This window comes from Onychomys torridus, chromosome 10 (genome assembly GCF_903995425.1).
Source record: "Onychomys torridus chromosome 10, mOncTor1.1, whole genome shotgun sequence".
Classification (NCBI taxonomy): domain Eukaryota; kingdom Metazoa; phylum Chordata; class Mammalia; order Rodentia; family Cricetidae; genus Onychomys; species Onychomys torridus.
This window is the reverse complement of record NC_050452.1, coordinates 9852911-9873277: the sequence shown is the minus strand read 5'-3', so window position 1 is coordinate 9873277 and position 20367 is coordinate 9852911. Positions and strand designations below refer to the sequence as shown.

The window sequence follows — 20367 nt, the reverse complement described above, 5'->3', positions numbered from 1 at the left end:
GAACCCACCTGCAGGGACCAGGATCTGAACATGGCTGCTGCAGAGGGGCTGGTGCCTTGCCCTTGGCTGACATCAGGCTCTACAACTCTGTAGCGGCAGGGCCCCCAGGTCTGCTGCCAGAGCCTGCCAGAGCCCGCCACATAGTAATCAACTCAGGTTATTCAGTTAGAAATAAATCTAAAACAGAAATTCTAAGTATTTAAAGTAACCAAATCTACCATCGTGTTAGATCTGTTCCCAAATAATTTTAAAAACTGGATGAATCTACATTTCTTCCTTTAAAAAAAAAAACAAAAAAAAAAACATATCTATACAGAAGAATTATCTCACTTTCTTTGGGAAAGAAAATATCAGTTCTACTATCTAACAGCAAATAAATAAACAATTGATAATAATTAGTGTTCCAGGGCCAAGTAAAACAAAGACCAAAATTAGAGACCGCACCACCACCACCAAAAAACCCTGCTAGCTAATTATAATTGACATTGCCGAGAAGAGGAATTTTTTAGTTGACTGTATTGTTATGTGTGTGTGTGTAAGTTCATGTGTGTGAACACATGAACCATTACACATAGGTCAGAAGTTGACAACTTTCAGCAGTCATTCTCCCCTTGCACTGTGGGTTCTAGGAACTGAACTCAGGTCTGCAGACTCGCAGGGCAAGCAGTGCTCCTGCTCCTGCTGAGTCACCTAGAGGAACGTTAACTTCCGTGCTGAAATGACAGAATACAATCCAGATGCTAAGACAGATTTTATTGTTGTTTTGTTCTGTTTTTTTCTTTCGTTTTGTTTTTTGGGACAGGGTTGCTCTGTGTAACAGCCTTGGCTGTCCTGGAACTTGATCAGCAGACCTGGCTGACCTCAAACTCACAGAGATCCTCCTCCTTCTGCCTCCCAATGCTGGGATTAAAGGCGTGTGCTACCACTGCCTGGCTCTAGAGATTAGGTTTGATTGGTTTTCTTTTTTTTTTAAACAAACGAACATGTAATTTATAAATTTAAAGTTTTTAAGGACTTTTCCACATGTGGGAATAAGAGTAGTTCCTAAGCAGGACCTCATTGATGACTTTTTCATTAGGAAAACAAATTGAAGTTGACTCTGTCATCTTCATCAGCTGTGGCTGGTTCTATTTACATGAGTGGACCTGAGTCCCAACAAAACCTGGTAAACACAGGCACTGAGATGAGACTTCAGTTAGTTTGCTCTGAATCATATTTCAAAACTGTTAATCTAAGTAAGATTACAGACAGAAGAAATGTGTAGTCAGAAGATTTCCTGTCCCAGCCGGTCAGTGGTTGGGACAAATCTCTCCCACACACGTCCCCCAGGTAAACACACAGGCTTATATTAATTCTAACTGCACGGCCAAGCTTTTTGCTAGCTAGCTCTTATATCTTAACTTAGCCCATATCTATTAATCTATGTACCGCACCCCATTACATGTTGCTCCTTGGGTGGCTCCGGGCGGCTCCCCCCACTTCTTCCTGTCTCTCTCTTTAAATTTCCCACCTGCCTCTAAGCTGCTTTGCCATAGGCCAAACGGCTTTATTTATCAACCAATCAGAGCAACATATATTTGCAGTATACAGAAAGACATTCCCCCATCAGAAATGAACACTACACATGGTAAAAACAAACAAACAAACCAAAAAATAATACCAGCTCTACAAAATGCTTCGAGGTAAATTCTATTTTATTAAATTCTCTTAACAAAGCTTCACAATAACCTGTGAAGTACACAAAGCACCTGGTATTATTCTCATTTTACTTAAAGCAAAGCAGCAGAGCTCAGATTTGAACATCTAACACCACCCTTTACACCTCCTCAGTGTTGCTTTCTGCTAGGGGCCAATGACAGGGGAGGCCTCAGGACTGCCCTCCAAGAACACACAGGATTTTGACAGGTGAGGACCCCATACCACTGAAAGAAAATAATATGCGCAGAGATCTAGAAGCAGGGAGTATGATGAAGGGGATGCTAGGCTGGCTGGCATAAGGCAGACAGGGTTACAGAGATGGACTGAAAGCATGGAGGGAGTTTAAACTCTGGTAAGTGCCTGCACGATGCTGTAGGCAGAAAGAAATCTAACGGTTTGGAAGGGGGAACAACATGAAATTCTTATGGTATGTTTTGTACTAATGACAATGTGTTAAAAATAGGGCAGTGTTGTGATGAGATTAGACTGAGAAGGCCTCTGCAAAGCACTAACTGGTCTAAAAGAAAGAAAACTAGTTGAAGGCAGCTACCTGCACAGTCCAGCGTGAAGATCACACACAGACTGAGAGCAGCATGTCTGCTGATAGGGTTCTTTAAGTTCTCACAACCCTCCTACAAAAGTCACACCAACATCCCAAATTACCTTCAATTTTCTTTTCTTACAGTTTATCTAAAACTTACCGAATCTTCTGGAGGTCTCTGGATTTTACCCCAGTCTACAGAAGGTCCCTTTTCTTGCAAAAATCTATGATACAGCTTCCGAAATCCATCAAGATCTTTTTTAGTGTGCTATGGAAATAGAAGTAATTGTTATAAACAGCGGAATGTTTAATACATAGTAAACCTAGATACAGACTATACTTTAAAAATACCTTTAAGTAAAATTCTTAAGTGAATTTCTAAAAAGAAATGATATTGAAATGATTCTTTAACACATAAGCCAAACTTCTCCCCTATCTCCCACTAGTCAGTTATCATATAACCTGGACAATATTTGGTTCCTATGAATTTCAACTCACTCCCTATTACATACCAACATCTTTCACTACTTCTGAGTGCAAATAAATTGTCACCAAAAGAACAAAAAAGGAATGAATCATAGCTAACCTCAGACATAAGTACAAACTGCAACTGAAAAATAAAAGGTAACGTGCTAACAGAAAAGCAAAGCCTCTCGGTGCTGGGCAATGCCTATGGCAGCTGTCAGAGCAGCACCGTCTGCTAGACTTGGCTTTGGGAAAAGATATGAAGAGCACACAGTTAACAGACTGACGCCTTACAGATCCCACCAAACATAGTAACCATTCCTCTACCCAATGATATTAAAACACAAAATAAAGTGTGATTTTTGTCCATACTCTTTTGGTGACTCAGGAAATTTCCTCAGCTTGAAAAAAAAAAAAGACAGTAGCTTTACTATGAGCAAAAGTTAACGATCCTTGGCTGCTCAACAATGCTAACTTTCTCATGTTACATCCCAAGCTTATTTCAGGCTGGAAAATCAGCACTCGCAGCAACTGAGCAGGCTGACACACAAAGCAAAAGACACTATCCAACCCTTACCTCAAACTCATGGGAGGTTGCTGTTGTAAGTATTTTTTCTAATTCTTTCTTCACAGATAATTCTAGTTCTTGGAGAATGACTTCTTGGAACTGAGAAGCACCATCTTGAGACATAGCTTTGCTAAGGTCTTAAATAAAAATTAAAAAAAAAAAAAAAAAAGCCACTGATTAAAATCAGTCAGCAACAAAGAGACTTATGAATTTTGTTATCTCCAGTTAGTTAAGGTGAAGACTCACTGGCCTTTGCTTTTTAACAAAATGGTGGTATGCTAAAGAAAGTGTGATGTCTACTCTCAACTGTCAATTTGACAACATCTGGCTTAACTAAAACCAAAATAGCTGGGCACAACTGTGAGAGACTTTGCTTAATTAAGTCATTTGAGGTGGGAAGACCCACCTTCAATCTGTCCACACCTTCTGCTGGCAGCCTATATGGAGGACACGGAAGAAGGAAGCTTTAGCTCTTTGCCCACTTGCCTTCACCCTCACTGGCAAGTTCATTCCTTCACTGGCATTAGAACCTATTCCTTTGGGATTCCAGAGCTTACTGAAGGCCAGCTGAGAGACATCCACTCTCAGGGACTAAGCAACTACTCGATTCTCAAACTTTCTGTTGGGATACAGCCATGCTGAACTAGCTGGATTACAGTCTGTAAGCCATTCTAATAAATCATATACATATATATGTGTGTATGTGTGTGTGTGTGTATAAAACATCAAAATATATAAATATGTTATATATTGCATATGTTATATATAACATATAAACATCACATATAATATATAGTATATATACTATATAAAATATAATAAATTATAACATTAATTTACATATTATATAATTAAATGTTATATATTTTATGGTATAATACTCATTCTATATACATATTCATTCTATCCATTCTGTTAGAAAGAAGCCTATAAAAAGACTTATCAGTGAATAAGTGAGAAAAAGGTTATCAGTAAATAAAAATCACTATACTCTTTTAGGAAATTAGCAAGGGGAAGATTAATTAAAACTAAGGATGCATGAAAAAGATACATAAAAATCCACTACTTTATAAACTAAAAATAAATTAATAAATAATTATTTAGAGCATGGAACAGAGATACTTTTCATGGTTAGATAATGCTGCTCCCAGATGTCACACAGTTTCTTAACAAGAACTCAGTATCAGGGGCAGAACATCTTCCTATAAGTTGTTGGCCAAAGAGGTCCAGCCTGCCCCCACCTCCCAAGGAATACAGGCTGTTGCCATTGCCATTGCCATTGCTTTTGGTTGCCTCCCAGAACTGGATGCTTGTTGCTGAAGACACCATATAACACTCTTTATTATAGAACACAAAGAAATGAAGACAGAATTGATCTAGAAACTCTCTCCCCACTGGGCAGTGTTCACAGTACCAGAAGGAGCTATGCAGGCTGCTGGGGGAAAATACAACAATAGTCCCATTTAGCAATAGACCAAGTACTATAACACTAACTCACCAAGTAAGATATATCCACTGGGGCAACAGTGGTATGACTATTCTAAAGATAACCAACTGCTTTGTGATTGCATCTGAGGTCAAGGGAGGAAATACTTACTATGTAGTAGGATAGGCCTATAAAGTCGAGGAAATCGGCTCAAACCAGTTGCCAAGGCATGCACATAACATACTTCTTTACGAGCCAACCTGGAGTCTGCCTGAGGGCCTTGCACCAGTTGCTGTCAGAGTTCCTGGTTGCTGTCAGAGTCCTGATCATGCCCAAGCAATGATGGATGATCATGCAATGCCACCAGATTGCAACACAGACTGGGTGCTGAGAGGAGGGTATATAAGGCCTTCCCCGTCATTGAATAAACAAGTTTGCTATTTGTCTTCAACTGACTCCCCGTGTCTGTGTTGTTGACGCTGCGCCTTCTCACTCCTTTCCCAAAGGAACCATTAGGATCCAGCAACAATACTATAAACCTGGTTAAAAGCCCGTGGCTGAGGAAAGCCTGGCCCCAACAGGAAAACACTAACATTGTTTCCCTGTATAAATATATTGTCAGATTGGCTTCTATATATTTATGTTTATACTCATAGACTCATGTAAGTCTCAGCCTGAGAAAAAGCTCCTTTTTGTGGAGGCTGACAGTGAAAAGGCTCATATCTGATTAAGGTACTGGGAATAAGTTACTGATGCACACTCAGCATTAAATGAGACATCTCCATTCACAGTTCCCCTTCCAAAGCCTACAGAACATCACAAAAGAGAGTGGAAAGAATTTAAGACCCAGAGGATAGAGAGAGTGTCATTGTTATATGACATTACTACTGCAACCATGAACACATACATGCACAAGACTGGGCCTCTAACTTCCTACCGTGCACAGAGGAGACGCCCAATCAGGCCTTAATTCTTTCTGAGAACCTAATAAACTATCAATGGTTACTGGAGAAGGGTGTGTCTTTTCTCTGATGATAGAGCAACCAGGGAACTAAGTAGGAAGAAGGAGGTCTGAGGGAAATGGGGGAATACCAGAGGGTAATGGGGAGCAAATATAATCACAATACATGGAAAGAAGGCTCAATGGTTAAGAGCACTAGCTGCTCTTACAGAGGACCTGAGTTCGGTTCCCAGCTCCCACACAGCAGCTGCAACTGCTAATTCCAGTTTCAGGGGCGGACACCTTCTTCTCACTCCTGCAAGCACCAGGCACACACATGATGCACTTACACACATGCAAGAAAAACATTCATACTTATAAAGTTGAACTGTAATCTCCATTTCACAGGGAGTTTAGCTTCAAAGTGTCACATATTCTAGAAGACACAAATTTTATTTGATTAACATACAAAGTTTAAGTTGGAGCAACATGATTATGCCAACTGATGATCCCAGCAAGGGGGAGAGACAGAAAAGTCACATGGTCATCTTGTTCCACAAGTTCTTAAGGGTAGTTAATACATTGAGAATATAGTGAGATATAAAAGAACAACTTCAACGAAGAATCTAATTGTGAAATAGATTAAAAGGAAAACAATATGACGATATAATCACTAAGTACCAACAGTGGCAAAAGAAAAACAATGAAGAAAACCAAAACATGGAGTAAAGTTACAACCACTGATGAACTTATTATACCTACAGCCAATGCTACCTGGCATGTTAGTAGCCCATAAACAGGATTTAATGGGAAGGCCTGTATAAGACCTGAACTACTGTTTCTTTTAAAGTTTAATTTTGTATTATAACCAATAATTTTATTTTTTTTTTTTTGTTTCTACTTTTCTGTTAGGTATTTATAAGCAAATGTAAATTAACCAAATTAACTTTTTCATTTTTTATTGTTAAGGCTAGGCCAGGGTCTGGTCCACAGGGTTAACTTGGGACTTGGGAGGAGCCCTCGACTCCTTTAATTTTCCTTATCAATGTTACTAGCTGGTATGGGTAAAGGTCTTGCTGACTCTGTGCTTTCTCTTGGAAGCACTGGAGACACCTTCCTCTGTGTTGACCCTCGTTTGTAGAATGTTCTCTGGTTTTGAGTCCAGTCTCTGAACCAACAAGACAAATGTGCTACCAGGGCTGTAGGTAAAAAGTGTCCATCATCCCATGGAATGCAGATGCCCTGGGGCAAAGGCTAAAATACTGACTGCCTCTTTACATTAGCACAGACCTTCCAGTATGGTCACTCAACAACACCCAGAAGGTCAGTTACCAAGTGCTGAAAAACAAACTCTGCTTTAAAATTTAGTTATTGCTTGGCAGAAACATATTTTTCAAGTAAATCTGATTTAAGACTCAATTTTTTTGTTGTTGTTTTTGTTCTTTGAGAGAGGGTTTCTCTGTGTAGTTTTGGGTCCTGTCCTGGATCTTGCTCTGTAAACCTTAGAAGCCTAACACACTTAGTATAAACTATGAAATCATTTTGATAAAATATAAATCCTTTTTACGTATATTATTTAAAGAAAGCTGAAAGCAGCAGGGCCATGGTGGTGCAGCCTTTAGTTCCAGCACTTGGGAGGCAGAGGCAGAGGGATCTCTGTGAGTTCAAGACAGCCAGGGCTACAAAAAGAAACCCTGTCTCAAAACAAGAGCAACAACAAAATCAAACAAAAAGGAAAAGAAAGAAAAAAACTGAAAGCATAGTGTTAAATAATTTTCTCAATTTTAATTTAGGAATAACAGAACCTAGAAGATAATTGTCCATGACATGAACCTGAGCCTTGCAGCAGAAGCCCTCACGCCCTAAGAGCTAGCTTATTGTCCAGCAAGTCTTCAGACTGCTTACAGGATCAGAGCTGAGAGAAGGACCAGCCAAGAAACATTTCAACCCAGACTGTTTATCTGGGTTTTTTTTTTGTTTTAAAAATTTACCTTATTAATGAAAATGAATATGGGCTACATTGACAGTTTTAATTACAGTGACCATTTAATTATAAGCCAATCTGGTAATATGTAAACATTATAAAAACAGCACACATAAACACACATACACTCTAATAGTCAGATAAAAAGATTTTTAAAACTACCAAAGATTTTGTATTATCTGGAAGTTAGACTGCTGATCATATATCATCTTTTATAGCCATCCTTAATCTAAATCTGTACTTTTAAAGATATTACTTTTAATACAAATAAAGCATATGAGTTTTTAATTTTAAAGACATGGAGCCTAGCCTGACTGTTAAAGTTTTAAGTAGGCTGAGCAGGAACCAACAGATTGGTTTCTACATGGTCTTTTCTTTCCTTTTTCTAAAGCTTAAATGATAAGAGACTTGAAAAGCCTGTTTTTGAAAGATGAGATCACAAGTAGATAGGCAGTGGTTTTTGTCTTTTAATGCTGCTAAAATTTACCTTAAGATATTAGTTATTAAAACTAAAAGCATAGCCATTTTTACCACACACAATCACAATGAATACTACTGTTTGGTGGTGTTTTAATTTAAGTGGCCACAAGTGTTTTACTCAATTATTGTGACAAATTCTGAGGGTGGAGCTGAGTTATGTTGTCTTAACATGACATACAATTACATGGAAACAAACACGTATGACAAAACAATAAAAACAAACAAGTTTCTGTCTCTCGAGTGAACACATTTGCCTTGGGCAATCTGGAAAACTGTCTTTATCCATCTGTCCTCAGTACCTTTAACCCTGTAAGGTTAGAGTGTTTTCCAGGTCTTCCCTGTTTCATACTGAGAAGGCAGGGCTCAACAGCAAAGTCTGTGGAGCCCAAGGCTCTGTATTATTGGACATTCTTAGGCTATTCTAGTTATTTGGTTATGTCTTAGGGATAATCTCTGGACACTGAAAAAAGCAGGCCTAGAGTAAGGAAAAGTTTTACCCATTTGGGAAGGTAGCAAGAAGGCCTGTTAGGACACAAGGAGAAAAATCAGGCTTTTTGGAAGTCCCCATAAAATGAAGAAAATCAAGTCAGAAAACAGACTTAGGATATGTCCGGTATGTACCAGTTGACGGTGATATTTGGAGGCTCCCAGTGACGCTTTCTAATCTTTCTTGTGTCATTAGGGTCTTTGGCTGGAAAAGGAACATGAATTTAGTCCTGATAGTCCAACATTGTTTCTAGGGGAGTGCTATAACACAGGATGGATAGATTGCAGGAAACTTCACTTCTAGCCTGTGTCCTATACAGCTTAGTTTTCTTTGTTTTCTTGGCAGGGGTGTTACAGGTCAGTACATTAGGCACTTTAGAGAATTTCCTTTGATTTCTACAAAATAGGTCTAGCTGAAAAATGGTATTTGAGGTTAAGCTTTTACTCTTCAGCCAAAATTTCCCTTTCCCAAGTTTGTATTGGGGCCAAAGAGTACACAGTAAATAGTAGCCATCTTCAAAATTCATGTTTTTTAATCTTTGATGTTGCACCACAGCATGTGTAATCCAAGAGATCCTAAGTTCCAGGGCCTCTGGAGTAGAGAGAAGCATCTCTCTCATCCATCCTTAAGAGTCCTTGGAGACCAGACCATTAGCATACCCTCCCTTCCAGTCTCCTGCCCTCCACCCCAAGTTTCCTTGGGAACATCTGAGCATAGCCTCAAAATGTTCAGAAACTCTGGTTTGTATTCCAGATGTTTTGAGTCTTAATCATGCCCAGCTGGGTTCTTATCTAAACGCCACACTGTGATTTCTGTCAGGATTAAGTCACAGAACCATTGAAATGTTATTCCCTGCTATAAGCATTTCTGAGCCATTTAAGGCAACTTAGGCCTCTTTCCTAAAAAGCTGGGGGAGGGTGAAAGAAAGAAAAGAAGGAAGGGAGGCAGAGAGAGAGAGAGAGAGAGAGAAAAGTGGGATAGATACTGGGTTCAGAGAAGAGGGTTGCTTATATGAATAGCTTTTTTGCTTTAAATTGCCATTCAGGTAGGTGTAGGTCAGTGGTCACGCGTGTACTTAATATACCTGAAGATCTGGGTTCAATCTCCAGTCTAAAACAAACAAACCAAACCCACCCACCACCCCACAACTTTGCTGGATACAGTGGTGTACTCCTTTAAACCAAGCACTTGGGAAGCAGAGACAGATGGATCTGTGAGTTCAAGGCCAGGCTAGGCTTAATAGGACCATCTCAATGACTCCTCCTGCCCCCAAATTGCCATTCAAGTTAAAATTATAAATAGGCTGGGTGGGCCTTAGGAACTAATTCTCAAAGGAAATCTTTTTACTTCAGGAATTAAACTCATGTTTATTCTCTTGGAGAAAGGACTGACTTTAGTAAATGAATATGGAAATGTTCAAAGCAGTTTTGGTTTGGTGAACCAGAAATGTAAATAGATCACAGTGGTAGAAAAGTGGGGAACAAGTTAATTGGTTTTTGTTTTGTTGTTGTCTTTTTTAAGGCTTGGCACAAATTTTCTCCAAGAAAATATGAGAAACCAATTAACAAGGAGCAAGGATTGGGAACCTAGATCCTGCCTTCCTTTAGCCAACAGAGATTAAGTTTCCAGACAAGCAAAGGTCGGGACCCACACCTTGACTGAAAACCAACAATAGTACACACTGCTCAGTTTTAAAATTACTTCTGTTCGTGAAAACCAAAGCCCAAAAGTGTACTGGGAATCCAGGCAGCATGTTCTCACAACCCCAGAGGTAACTTTAGTCAGATAGGACTAAGTTTCTGCCCAACAGGTGTTCTTGTTTCCTTTCTGCTGCTTTGGTAAGTAGCTTGGCAAAAAGCAGCCACAAGGAAAGGAAGGGTTTATGTTAGCTTACAATTCCAGATTACATCTCATTATTGCAGAGAAATCAAGGAGAAAGAAACTTAAAGCAGCTAGTCATGTGCATCCACAATCAAAAGCAAAGAGAAATAAGAAATTCTACCAAATTCAATTCTCACAACAGTTGACAAATAATTTGCAAGAAAACTAAATACGGAGAAGAAAAAGGCATGTATTTTAAAAAAAAAACCACGAACTATTTTGTTCCGTTTGAACACCGATCAGTTTGAACAGATCCTGAAATAACTACACAATGATTTTTAAACAAGAAATTTGACAGACTCAGAAGTTATTTGTAGACTGCAAGTTTTGCCCCTGAAGCTAAAATATGATAGTCACATTCCTAAAAACAGTGAGCTAAAACTAAGAGTGAATGCAAAGTTTAAATACAACGAAGTGGCTATCTGAGATTTAGCTAAGTGAAGGAAATTAAACCAACTTGAAAGGTTCTCCCTCTAGAATAACCTACCAATTAACTCCTAAGACTTAAGGTGAAAATACACAGAATTTATCATGTCAGTATCCTCCCTAGTAAGTCAAGTAGGAAAGGCTGGCTGGAAGATATTATCTTAGATTTCTGCCAACTTTAGTAGGTCCAACCTTCAAACATATCCTCAAAAAATACCAAACACAGATTCAAATTTGAGTTATAAAAAAACCATTCCTTTTATTTCTCCCATTTCTTTGATAAGTATTAGATGCACAGAAGGAACAATTTGTATTCCTTCTCTCCTGTTTTCAAGTACAATCAGCTTCGACAAGGAAAGAACGCAGTAACAAACTGACTACTCTCATCTACCCCATTCTGCTGTGGTTTCACTCTCCTGGATAACATGCTACTACTATAAAATTATATTTTTAATGATTAAGGAGTAAGGATGGGTTTTCAGAAGAAAATACAGAAACAGCTGGATTTGGTGGCACACACCTGAAACCCAACCATCAAAAGCTAGGCAGGAAGAGTGCAAGTTTGAAGCCAGCTTGAATTTCATAAGAGATCTAGTTTAAAAATTAAATTAAAGGGTGGTTAGTTCAGCAAGAGCAGTGATCTTTCATGCTTCAGTGTAGACCAGAAGACATAGAGCTAAAATCCATTTTTCTTTTCAGTTAGTTATTTATTCTTCTTGAATTTTTAAAAGATGGTCTGGAATTTCCGGAAGGTAAAGTACAGACTGAAGAACTTTTCTAGGACTTAACATTATCAAGTTACACCTCGGGCAATGGCAACTGTGTTTCTAAGGGAAGGGCAATATAAGAATCCTGGAATAACACAAGATTTTCAACCTCATACAAATGGTTTCTTCCCTTCCCACTTCCTACGGAAGAGAACTGGTCCTCTACTACTTCAATTAGCAATCAAACATTTCATTAAATAGTCATAAACAAAAACATTTTTAAAGATGAGAGAGAGAGCAATTAATCTACTCTTCTACTCTCCTCAATTTCTGGAGGAATCTAAGGTTCAAATAGTTAAGTGACTTCCAAAAGGTCACAGTGCAGGCAGATGCTAGGGCCTACAAATCAAGGTTTGTTTGTGTGTCCTCAACTCCATCCCACCACAGTAAATCAACACATCCTATCCATTTTCCTCTAGTCTAGTTTTCTTTAAATTCTGGAATAAAAATCCTTAAGTATCACTCTCCTTCAAAGTCTTATCTATCCAACCAACAGACTACGTCCCCATCACACAAAACTGGGCTTATTAGAATTTATTAGAATTATTTGGCTGGTTTCATTATACTTCAGTAAATGTCATACAGACCAAGCAGGAGTTGTTCTTCTCAGCCCCACTTCATGCTATAATATAGTTCTTCCTTATTCACAAGAACTAAAACTTCAACATTATGGACTTTTTGCTATCCAAGTGCAGATGGCAGTGGAGGGTAGAGGATGTGTGGAATATTCCTTTACACTATGTGACTATATGCCACTGTGATTGGTTTAATAAAGAAGCTGGCTGGCCAAAAGCTAAGCAGGAAAAGATTGTGTGGGAGACCAAGACTAGGAGAATGCTGGAAAGAAGAAGGGTGGAGTCTCCGGAGTCTTGAGCAAGAGGCAGAGGAAGCAGAAGATAAATAAGCTATGTTGAAAGAAGGTATCACCATGTGGCCGAGGGTAGATAAGAAATATGCGTTAATTAAAGTTGTAAGAGCCAGTTAGTAACAAGCATAAGCTATCAGCCAAGCATTTATAATTTATATTAAGTCTCCATGTTGGTTACTTGGGAACTAGTGGGTGGGAAAGAAGAGTCTGCCTATGAAGGGGTTGAAGGAGTGGGAAGAAACTTACCGGACATTCAGAAACCCAGCAAAAAACAGAAGGCAAAAGGCTTGAGCAGCAAAGGGTGAACCACCCCTATTTTACTTCACTCCTATTCCCTCCATCTCAGTAGTCTCAACATCCCTTAGAAGCCACAGACCCTTACAGCCAACAGTCAGATCTTTTTTTTTTTTTTTTTTTTTTTTTTTGATAGGGTATCTCTTTATAGCTCTGGCTGTCCTGGAAATTACTATATAGCCTAGGCTGGCCTAGAACTCAGAGATCTACCTGCCTGTGCCTCCCAAGTGTTCAAATCAAACAACAAAAACAACAACAAACATGGAACTCCCAGAATATAATCACAACTGGAAATAACAGTGAATGAAATTGAAGTATATACTGATTGCACAATTAAAGCTAACCAGGTTCTTCTGTCCTTCAAATTCAGGTGTGAAAACACTTCCTAAAATAGCTCTTCTTTGGGCTCTACTACCCAGAAGTATCTGACATCTTGGCTGACCTTTGTGATCGTGTCTGTTTCCACAACTGGCTCCTCCTTTCTCCTACTGAGCTCTTTAAAGACTGTCTCCAGATGAGCTTCTTTTCTCTTCATTTTTTCTGTCACCAACCTCACTACTGGTAACAAATAGTTCTCCTAACGGCTCCCATGCAGATGTTGGAGGGTAGAGGTCAGAGGACAACTGACAGAACCTGGCTCTCTCCTTCTACTATGTGGTACTCAAGCACCTTTACCCACTGAGCCATTGTCGCTTAGGCTCTGCTTACTGGTGGCTTTTAAGTATGTACCTCTCATCCAAATCCTACCACCACCAGCTCCACCAGACTTACCTTTGCTACCAATTCTAGGTCTTTTATACCTGGATATTCAGGGTACCTCAAACTCAGTGTTGTTGTGTCTAAAACAGAAATCATTATCGAAACTACACTTCCTGCCCTTCCTGCTCCCTACAACATTAACATTTTTTTAAAGCATCCAGACTAAAGCTGAAGCCACAAGGCTGGCTCCTCCCTCCTCTGCCATCATGTTCTCTTCAATTAGTAACAAAACCACTTATTTGGATCATTATAGTATCTTTCCTATTTTTAATAATATCTTAATCTTCCCCAGCGTTTTTCATTCTTCTGTTCAGGACAACGGCCTTCTAACCAACCTGCCTACCACTCCACTCTTGTGATTACCATCTCTGTACTAAGTCTTCCTTATTTGGTGGAATATTCAATGTCTACTGAAGTAAATATAAATTCATGATCCAGAAATTTCTTTTTTCTTACAATTTAAAAAAGATGTTTAAGTATTTATTTTATCTTATGTGTATGAGTGTCTTGCCTGCATGTGTGTGTTCAATGTACATGCCTGGTGCCTGAAGGGGCCAGAAGAGAGCATCAGAGTCTCTGAACTGGAGTTATAGATGGTTGTAAGCCTCCATGAGAGTCCTGGGAACTAAGCCTGGGTCCTTGCAAGAGCAACAAGTGCTCTTAACTCTTGAGCCATCAGGACCACGATCCAAGCATATCTTAAACCCAGACTGAGGTACCTTTTCGAATGGTCATAGCTAGTAAAAGTACTAAAAGTGTCCAAAGACTACAATTTCCTACTCTGTGACTTCTAAATCACAGTCCTTCTAAAACTTTTAATTTGCATATAAATACCCTGGAGAGCTAGTTAAAATTAAAAGACTGATTCCTGGGCAAGCTCCCAGACATGCTGATTCAACAGTTTTGGGGTAGGGAACATATGCATTTCTAATAGGCAAACACTGCCAGTATTACTTTGATAATATTTCATTTATTTTAATGTTTATTTAAGCCATGCTCCTGGTTCTTCTTGTCACTTATTCTATATCTGAAGGACATGCTGTTTCTGAGATGGCACCAGGCCCAGATTGGTCTAACTTCTTACAGTTGATTAGTTTAAACATGCAACATAATTCTGACTAGTGACACACAATTGTTTAAGTTGACAAAGGATTTTATAGAAATGTGTTCCTCAGTGAGTGAGTGAGTGAAAGAGAGAGAGGGGGAGAGAGGATCTTCACGAATGTTTAATACGTGCTTGGGGTGAGGCAAGCAATAATGATTATTATTACTGCTGTTTTATTTTACTCAGGTAGCCCTTGAATTGTGACAATGCTCCTGCCTCAGCTTCCCCTGTTATGAGATTATAGGCAGATACCATATACAACTCAGGTATTTGTGTGTGTGTGTGTGTGTGTGTGTGTGTGTGTGTGTGAGAGAGAGAGAGAGAGAGAGAGAATCCACATGAATGTTTAATAATGCTTGGGGCGAGGCCTGCCAGAGATTTAACCCAGGGCTTTGTTCCTATTAGGCAAGTGCTCTTTGGGGCTGCACTCCTGGCCAGTAACCAGTTGTGACAACAACAATGAAAGGATGTAAGACGTTACAACACTACCATGAGAATACTCAAGAGTTTGGCTAATCATACATTGCTCTGTTTATATCAAAACTAGAGAATAAATAAACTAGACTTCTCATTAAAATTAACCTTGTTTTCTTATAATACAATACAGCCTATTCTTTTGGTAGTGCTAGTGATTGACTCCAGGGCTTTTTTATACATACTAAGCAATTGCTACACTACAGAATAATCATCTCCAATCTAGAATAGTTCTTAAAAGTCTCAATTAAAGAATAAATTATCACTTGTGGAAAACATTCAAAGTACCCTTGTTAAATAGTATCACTTTATTTTTAGGGTTAGTAGCTGAGAAGAAAGTCACACCAAGGGGAAGCAGTGTAACATAAAGTTACCAAGGGCCATCAATTACCTGGCAGCCCTGTCTTACATCTTGATTATGTGTACACTCTGATACACTGTTAAGCCTGGAAAGGCCTTTAAGGTCAGTTAGTCCCACGGATAAAGAAATGAGCCTAGACAGGATGATTTCCCTAAGTGGTACCCAAGTCCTATTGTCTGGCAGCCTGCTTGCTTCTCTTTTAACTCCTAGTTTCAGAACATTTACATGGTTTATTACTCCAGGAGCATGCCACCAAATCAGTAAGAAAACTAGAAACCCAACTGTTTATCACATGCTGTTATCAGGAGACAATAAAACTAAACATTAAAGCATTCTCTCGCTGCATCTGACGCTCTTCTACTTTTCCGTAGATATTATGTTTCCTGAGCAATTGGGAAAAATTAGGCAATCTATAAATAGTTTATCCCCAAAGCTATTCTTTTAACCATTAGTACAACTGGGCCTAAAACAGTACATATATCTATATAACTGTCTTTCTGTATGCGTAAAGCTTTAAAATTTTAAGCAAAATCAAAACACAAATAAAATACTGTGTCAGCTTTTGCCGAGGCGGCAGCTCTCACTGCTTTTCAGATTTGGTGGCCCAGGAGAAGAAGAGCTGCTCTCAACAAGCTGTTCCCTAAAACAGTACTTTTACAATTTGGTGACCAGTAAACAGTAAACGAAGCACAACATGACCACTTCAAGTTTTCACTGTTTCCTTAGGACACAAATAAAATCACAAAGCAATGGGAAACTCTTAATTTATGGAAAAAAAAAAAACAATAAAAATATCCAGGAATGTTTGGAGAAAATGAGACAGTTTGTTGTTTTAGCTAAGTAAGACAACATAGCTTGTTTCTCAGTGGTTCTCAGAAACAATCCTTAATTGTCAAAATGGCTGGGGGACACAACCAATTTCTTTTGGCCATGACTGAGAAAAATAAACAATGGGAGCTATTGGCAGAGGCAGAATTGGAGCCTTAGACAATTACTTCACAACAAACTAAAGGAGATGCCTGCATCTCCAATTAAGAGAACTGGGAAACAGTTCTCAAACACAACAGTATTATAGTTTTTACACAAAAGTTGCTCAATCAAAAACCACAGTTTAATTTTCTTGAGATGGTTTAGCAAGTCCAACTTCCAAAGAATTTAGCGAGTTAATAATAGAAAAATCTATGTCTGATAGAATTTTAGAGATCTAAGAGATGCTATTTCAATTAATAGTAACTATGCCTGGGACAATCTACTACAAGACCAAAAATGTTCACAATTCAAACACTGTTTCTCCAAGTTCCATTGAATATTTTAGAAAAGAAATTGTAGGTTGTTTTAAAAGGGCCAGAGTCTTTAGAAAACCTCCAGTTTCTAAAGAATCCCACACTATCAAAGGGCTTAAATCAACCATCCTTCTTCTCGCATTTAAATCTGAGTGCCTCAATACAAACACAGTCTGACATTGTTAGAATTTATTTCAAGAGTATAAATGCAGAAGCAAAACCACCATTTTCTCCATTGTAAAAACAATTTTGGGATGAATAGCATTATAGGAAGTTAATACATCTTTTATTCATTTTTCACCAATAAAAAAGGTTAACTTCCAAGTATTTATTACTATTGACTCATAATGCCTTCATTTGTACAAAAAGTACCAAATAAAGCTTGGTGGAAAGCTATAGTAGAATGTTCTTCTATATAAAATATTTGTACTATCAGGCCAATTCATATTCCTATCACAAGTTCTCCCATTATTTTAAGTTGGCTACAATTCATCTCTGAAGAAAACAACACATGCACATATACAATGATTTCTGTGACGCGATACTGTAAGAAAAACTCTATTACAGAAACTTTGATGTCTCTTCAGAATTCTGAAACAGCGCTTCCAAGAGGTGTACCCATTCATATTTATCTCTCTAATATTCTTTGTCAATGTTTCTCCTCAGTAGTCCTTCACAAATGAAAATCATCAATTATATATACTTAGAAGAAAGGTTCAGTAAGGGAATTTAATCACAGAGATTTCAAAGTACAACATGACAGTCGAACTTTATCAGACCAATTCTTCATTTTGAGTTCACCACACATTTACAACTCTGACTGACTTGAACTCAGTTCCCACCCACCCTCTAGCAACATAACCCACTCTGATCTCCAGCTTTCAAGAGAGTGCTATAGCCAATACTTTGCTGTCACGACTCCTGCCTTAACTCATACCACAACCCTCCTGGGTACAAAAATGTCTTAGTCACTTCAGTGATAAGCAAGAGGGTTTAGGATCTGAGAAGAACCAGGCCAAAGCTTGACCTTGACAACCAAGTCACCCTTGTGCTCATCTGAGATCCTTCAGCTATAATTAGCTCAGCAATCTTTGCTGGCCACCTGCCATCTACCCAACAGGAATCACCAACAGTTAAAAAATTCCAACAAATGGGAATGTTGACAGGCCACAGGTATTTTTAAGCAATACAGATGTATTTATACGGATTTCAATTTTAAGACTAAAGGACATTTTTACCTAGCTTAGATAGACAATGGCATATTCACAATTGTGAAAATACTTCTAGAATTACAGGTTTAAGCATATAAAGTAGCCTTGGCTGGCTGGCTATTCAACCTCAGTCTCTTTACCATTTACAAGTCTCCAAACATTAAGGGAGACAGTTCTCAGAACTTTTCAAAAAGGAAATTCCAAATGGCATCCATTGGAAAAACCCAGCAAACCCCCACAACTGCTGATGCTATTACCTACAAAGATGACAGGCGGGAAAGGGGTAGTATTCACTTATTTAGAAAAGTGGAGGCTGCTAGACAAGCAATTTCATAGGCAGAATACAGCAGCTTGATATGCTTCCGGCTCTACAAGAAAGTACCACTTAGTGGCTGAAGAACACAGATATGCAAAGAAATTTAGGCCGTCATTGGCCTGGTAATTAACATATGGAGAACTCACCACTGTATTAGTATTAAGTGTTTTTATTAACTGAAAACTTCCCACTATGGTCTTACGGTTCTTATGGTCTAAGTGGCTGAGGAAGAAGATACCTCATTTTCTTATAAAAAGTAGTGTTTAGCAGGGCAGTGGTGGCGCACACCTTTAATCCCAGTACTCGGAGGCAGAGGATGAGTTTGAGGCCAGCATCATCTACAAAGCGAGTCCCGGGACAGGTTCCAAATCTACACAGAGAAATCCTGTCTCGAAAAAAACAAACAAAACAAACAAACAAACAAACAAAAAAGGTAGTGCTTGGATTTGAAGTCCAGTCAAGTATAGCATCCCTAAGTTCCACATCATCTAAGATATGCATTCTCAATGAATAGTTCATAACACGCAGATCTACTGAACCCTGAGTATGTACCTTAAGGGAAATCCAATATAATTCAATGCATACCATGAGCATTCAAGGGAAAAAAATGTTAACTAAACTTTAAAAATGTAACTTGTATTTACCCCTGTAACATCCAAGCTTTACCCTGTCCTGCCTTCCTCTTCAGGCCTTGTACAGGTTTAGTATTTTTTTTTTAATGTACAACTTTCAAGTAATGTCTATCTGTATTTCTGTTGCTAGCATGTCAGGTAAGAATGCTAGGTGAAAAGCTATCATCATTTTATTAAAGTTACTGGCCACACACTACTTACCTAGCTCAGTCAATTAACACAACACCCTATTTCAGGTTCTCAACAGCCCCAAGGCATAAGCACTAATACCCCAGTGGAGGAGGTGGGAACAGGAGACTGAATCCAATACCTCACCCAAGCTGAGCACTGGCTTGATCACTCAACTATACTCCCAGTCCAATATCCAAATTTCTTTGTTGTTGTTTGATGTTTTTGTTTTTCATTTTCCCCTGAGACAGAGTTTCTCTGTCTAACAGCCCTGACTGTCCTGGAACTCACTTTGTAGCCCAGGCTGGCCTCGAACTTACAAAGATCCACTTGCCTCTGCCTCCTGAGTGCTGGGGTTAAGAGTGCGCACCACCAATATCCAATTTTACATAGGTTCAGAAAAGCGTCTAAAATCACCTTTCAGTAACAGGGGTCAAATCTAAGTTATGACCTTTCATCTTTCCCAGTATTTAACGTATGTCACAGTCTACCACCAAAAATATAGGCTAGGCTAACCTACTTAAAAGCATATAGAACATTTTATTTAGGTTGTGGGCATTTGCTGCTGTGACAAACTCTTTCAGAATATCTAATTTCAAGAAACTGTATTTTCCCCAGGGATATGTTATCTTTGTCAACAGGAAATGGTAGTCTACTTGGAGACTAGGCCATTCCTAAAATTTTTTAAATTAATTTTTATTTTATGTCATTGTTGCTTTGTCTACGTGTATGTCTGTGTGAGGGTGCCAGATCTCCTAGAACTGGAGTTATAGACATTTGTGAGCTGCCATGTGGGTGCTGGGAATTGAACCCAGGTCCAGTGCTCCTAACCTCTGAGCCATCTCTCCAGCCTCATAAAATCTTTAATTTAAGAAGCTACAAAAGGCATTGAAAAGGACAGAAGTTTTAAACAACTCACGTATCTGAGGCTTCCTAATGCACAAGACATAACTGATAAGCCGTGCAGTCATATGAAAGGACCTCTGTGGCTCTTCTTAAATGAGACAATACATGAAGCCCTAACACTCTTTACCACATTCCTTATCAAACAGCATAAGCAGAGCTCCAGTGAGCAGAAGGAAACATCAGTAACTTCTGGGAGGAGGGGGTCAAAGAATTGGTTTAAAAAAAAACAAACTGAAAAACAGAATTTTCCAACTTTTACACTTGAAAATTGATGTGTGTAGACAACTATGAAATTAGCCAATTAGTTTTATCATTGCTAACAGTAGC

General features: G+C 38.7%; 1 protein-coding gene across 2 annotated transcripts in view; it reads right to left on the bottom strand.

The window, feature by feature from the left end:
• The window catches only part of Ugp2 (UDP-glucose pyrophosphorylase 2), a 61756-nt gene that overhangs the window by 38542 nt on the left and 2847 nt on the right, over positions 1-20367 (bottom strand). For both annotated transcript variants that reach the window (XM_036201335.1, XM_036201334.1), the window contains exons 2-3: positions 3282-3409; positions 2400-2507 (exon numbers count right to left, since the gene is read on the bottom strand). In XM_036201335.1, coding sequence (XP_036057228.1) covers positions 2400-2507; positions 3282-3395 — 222 coding nt within the window. In that variant the 5' untranslated portion in view covers positions 3396-3409. The remainder of the gene's footprint in view (positions 1-2399; positions 2508-3281; positions 3410-20367) is intronic.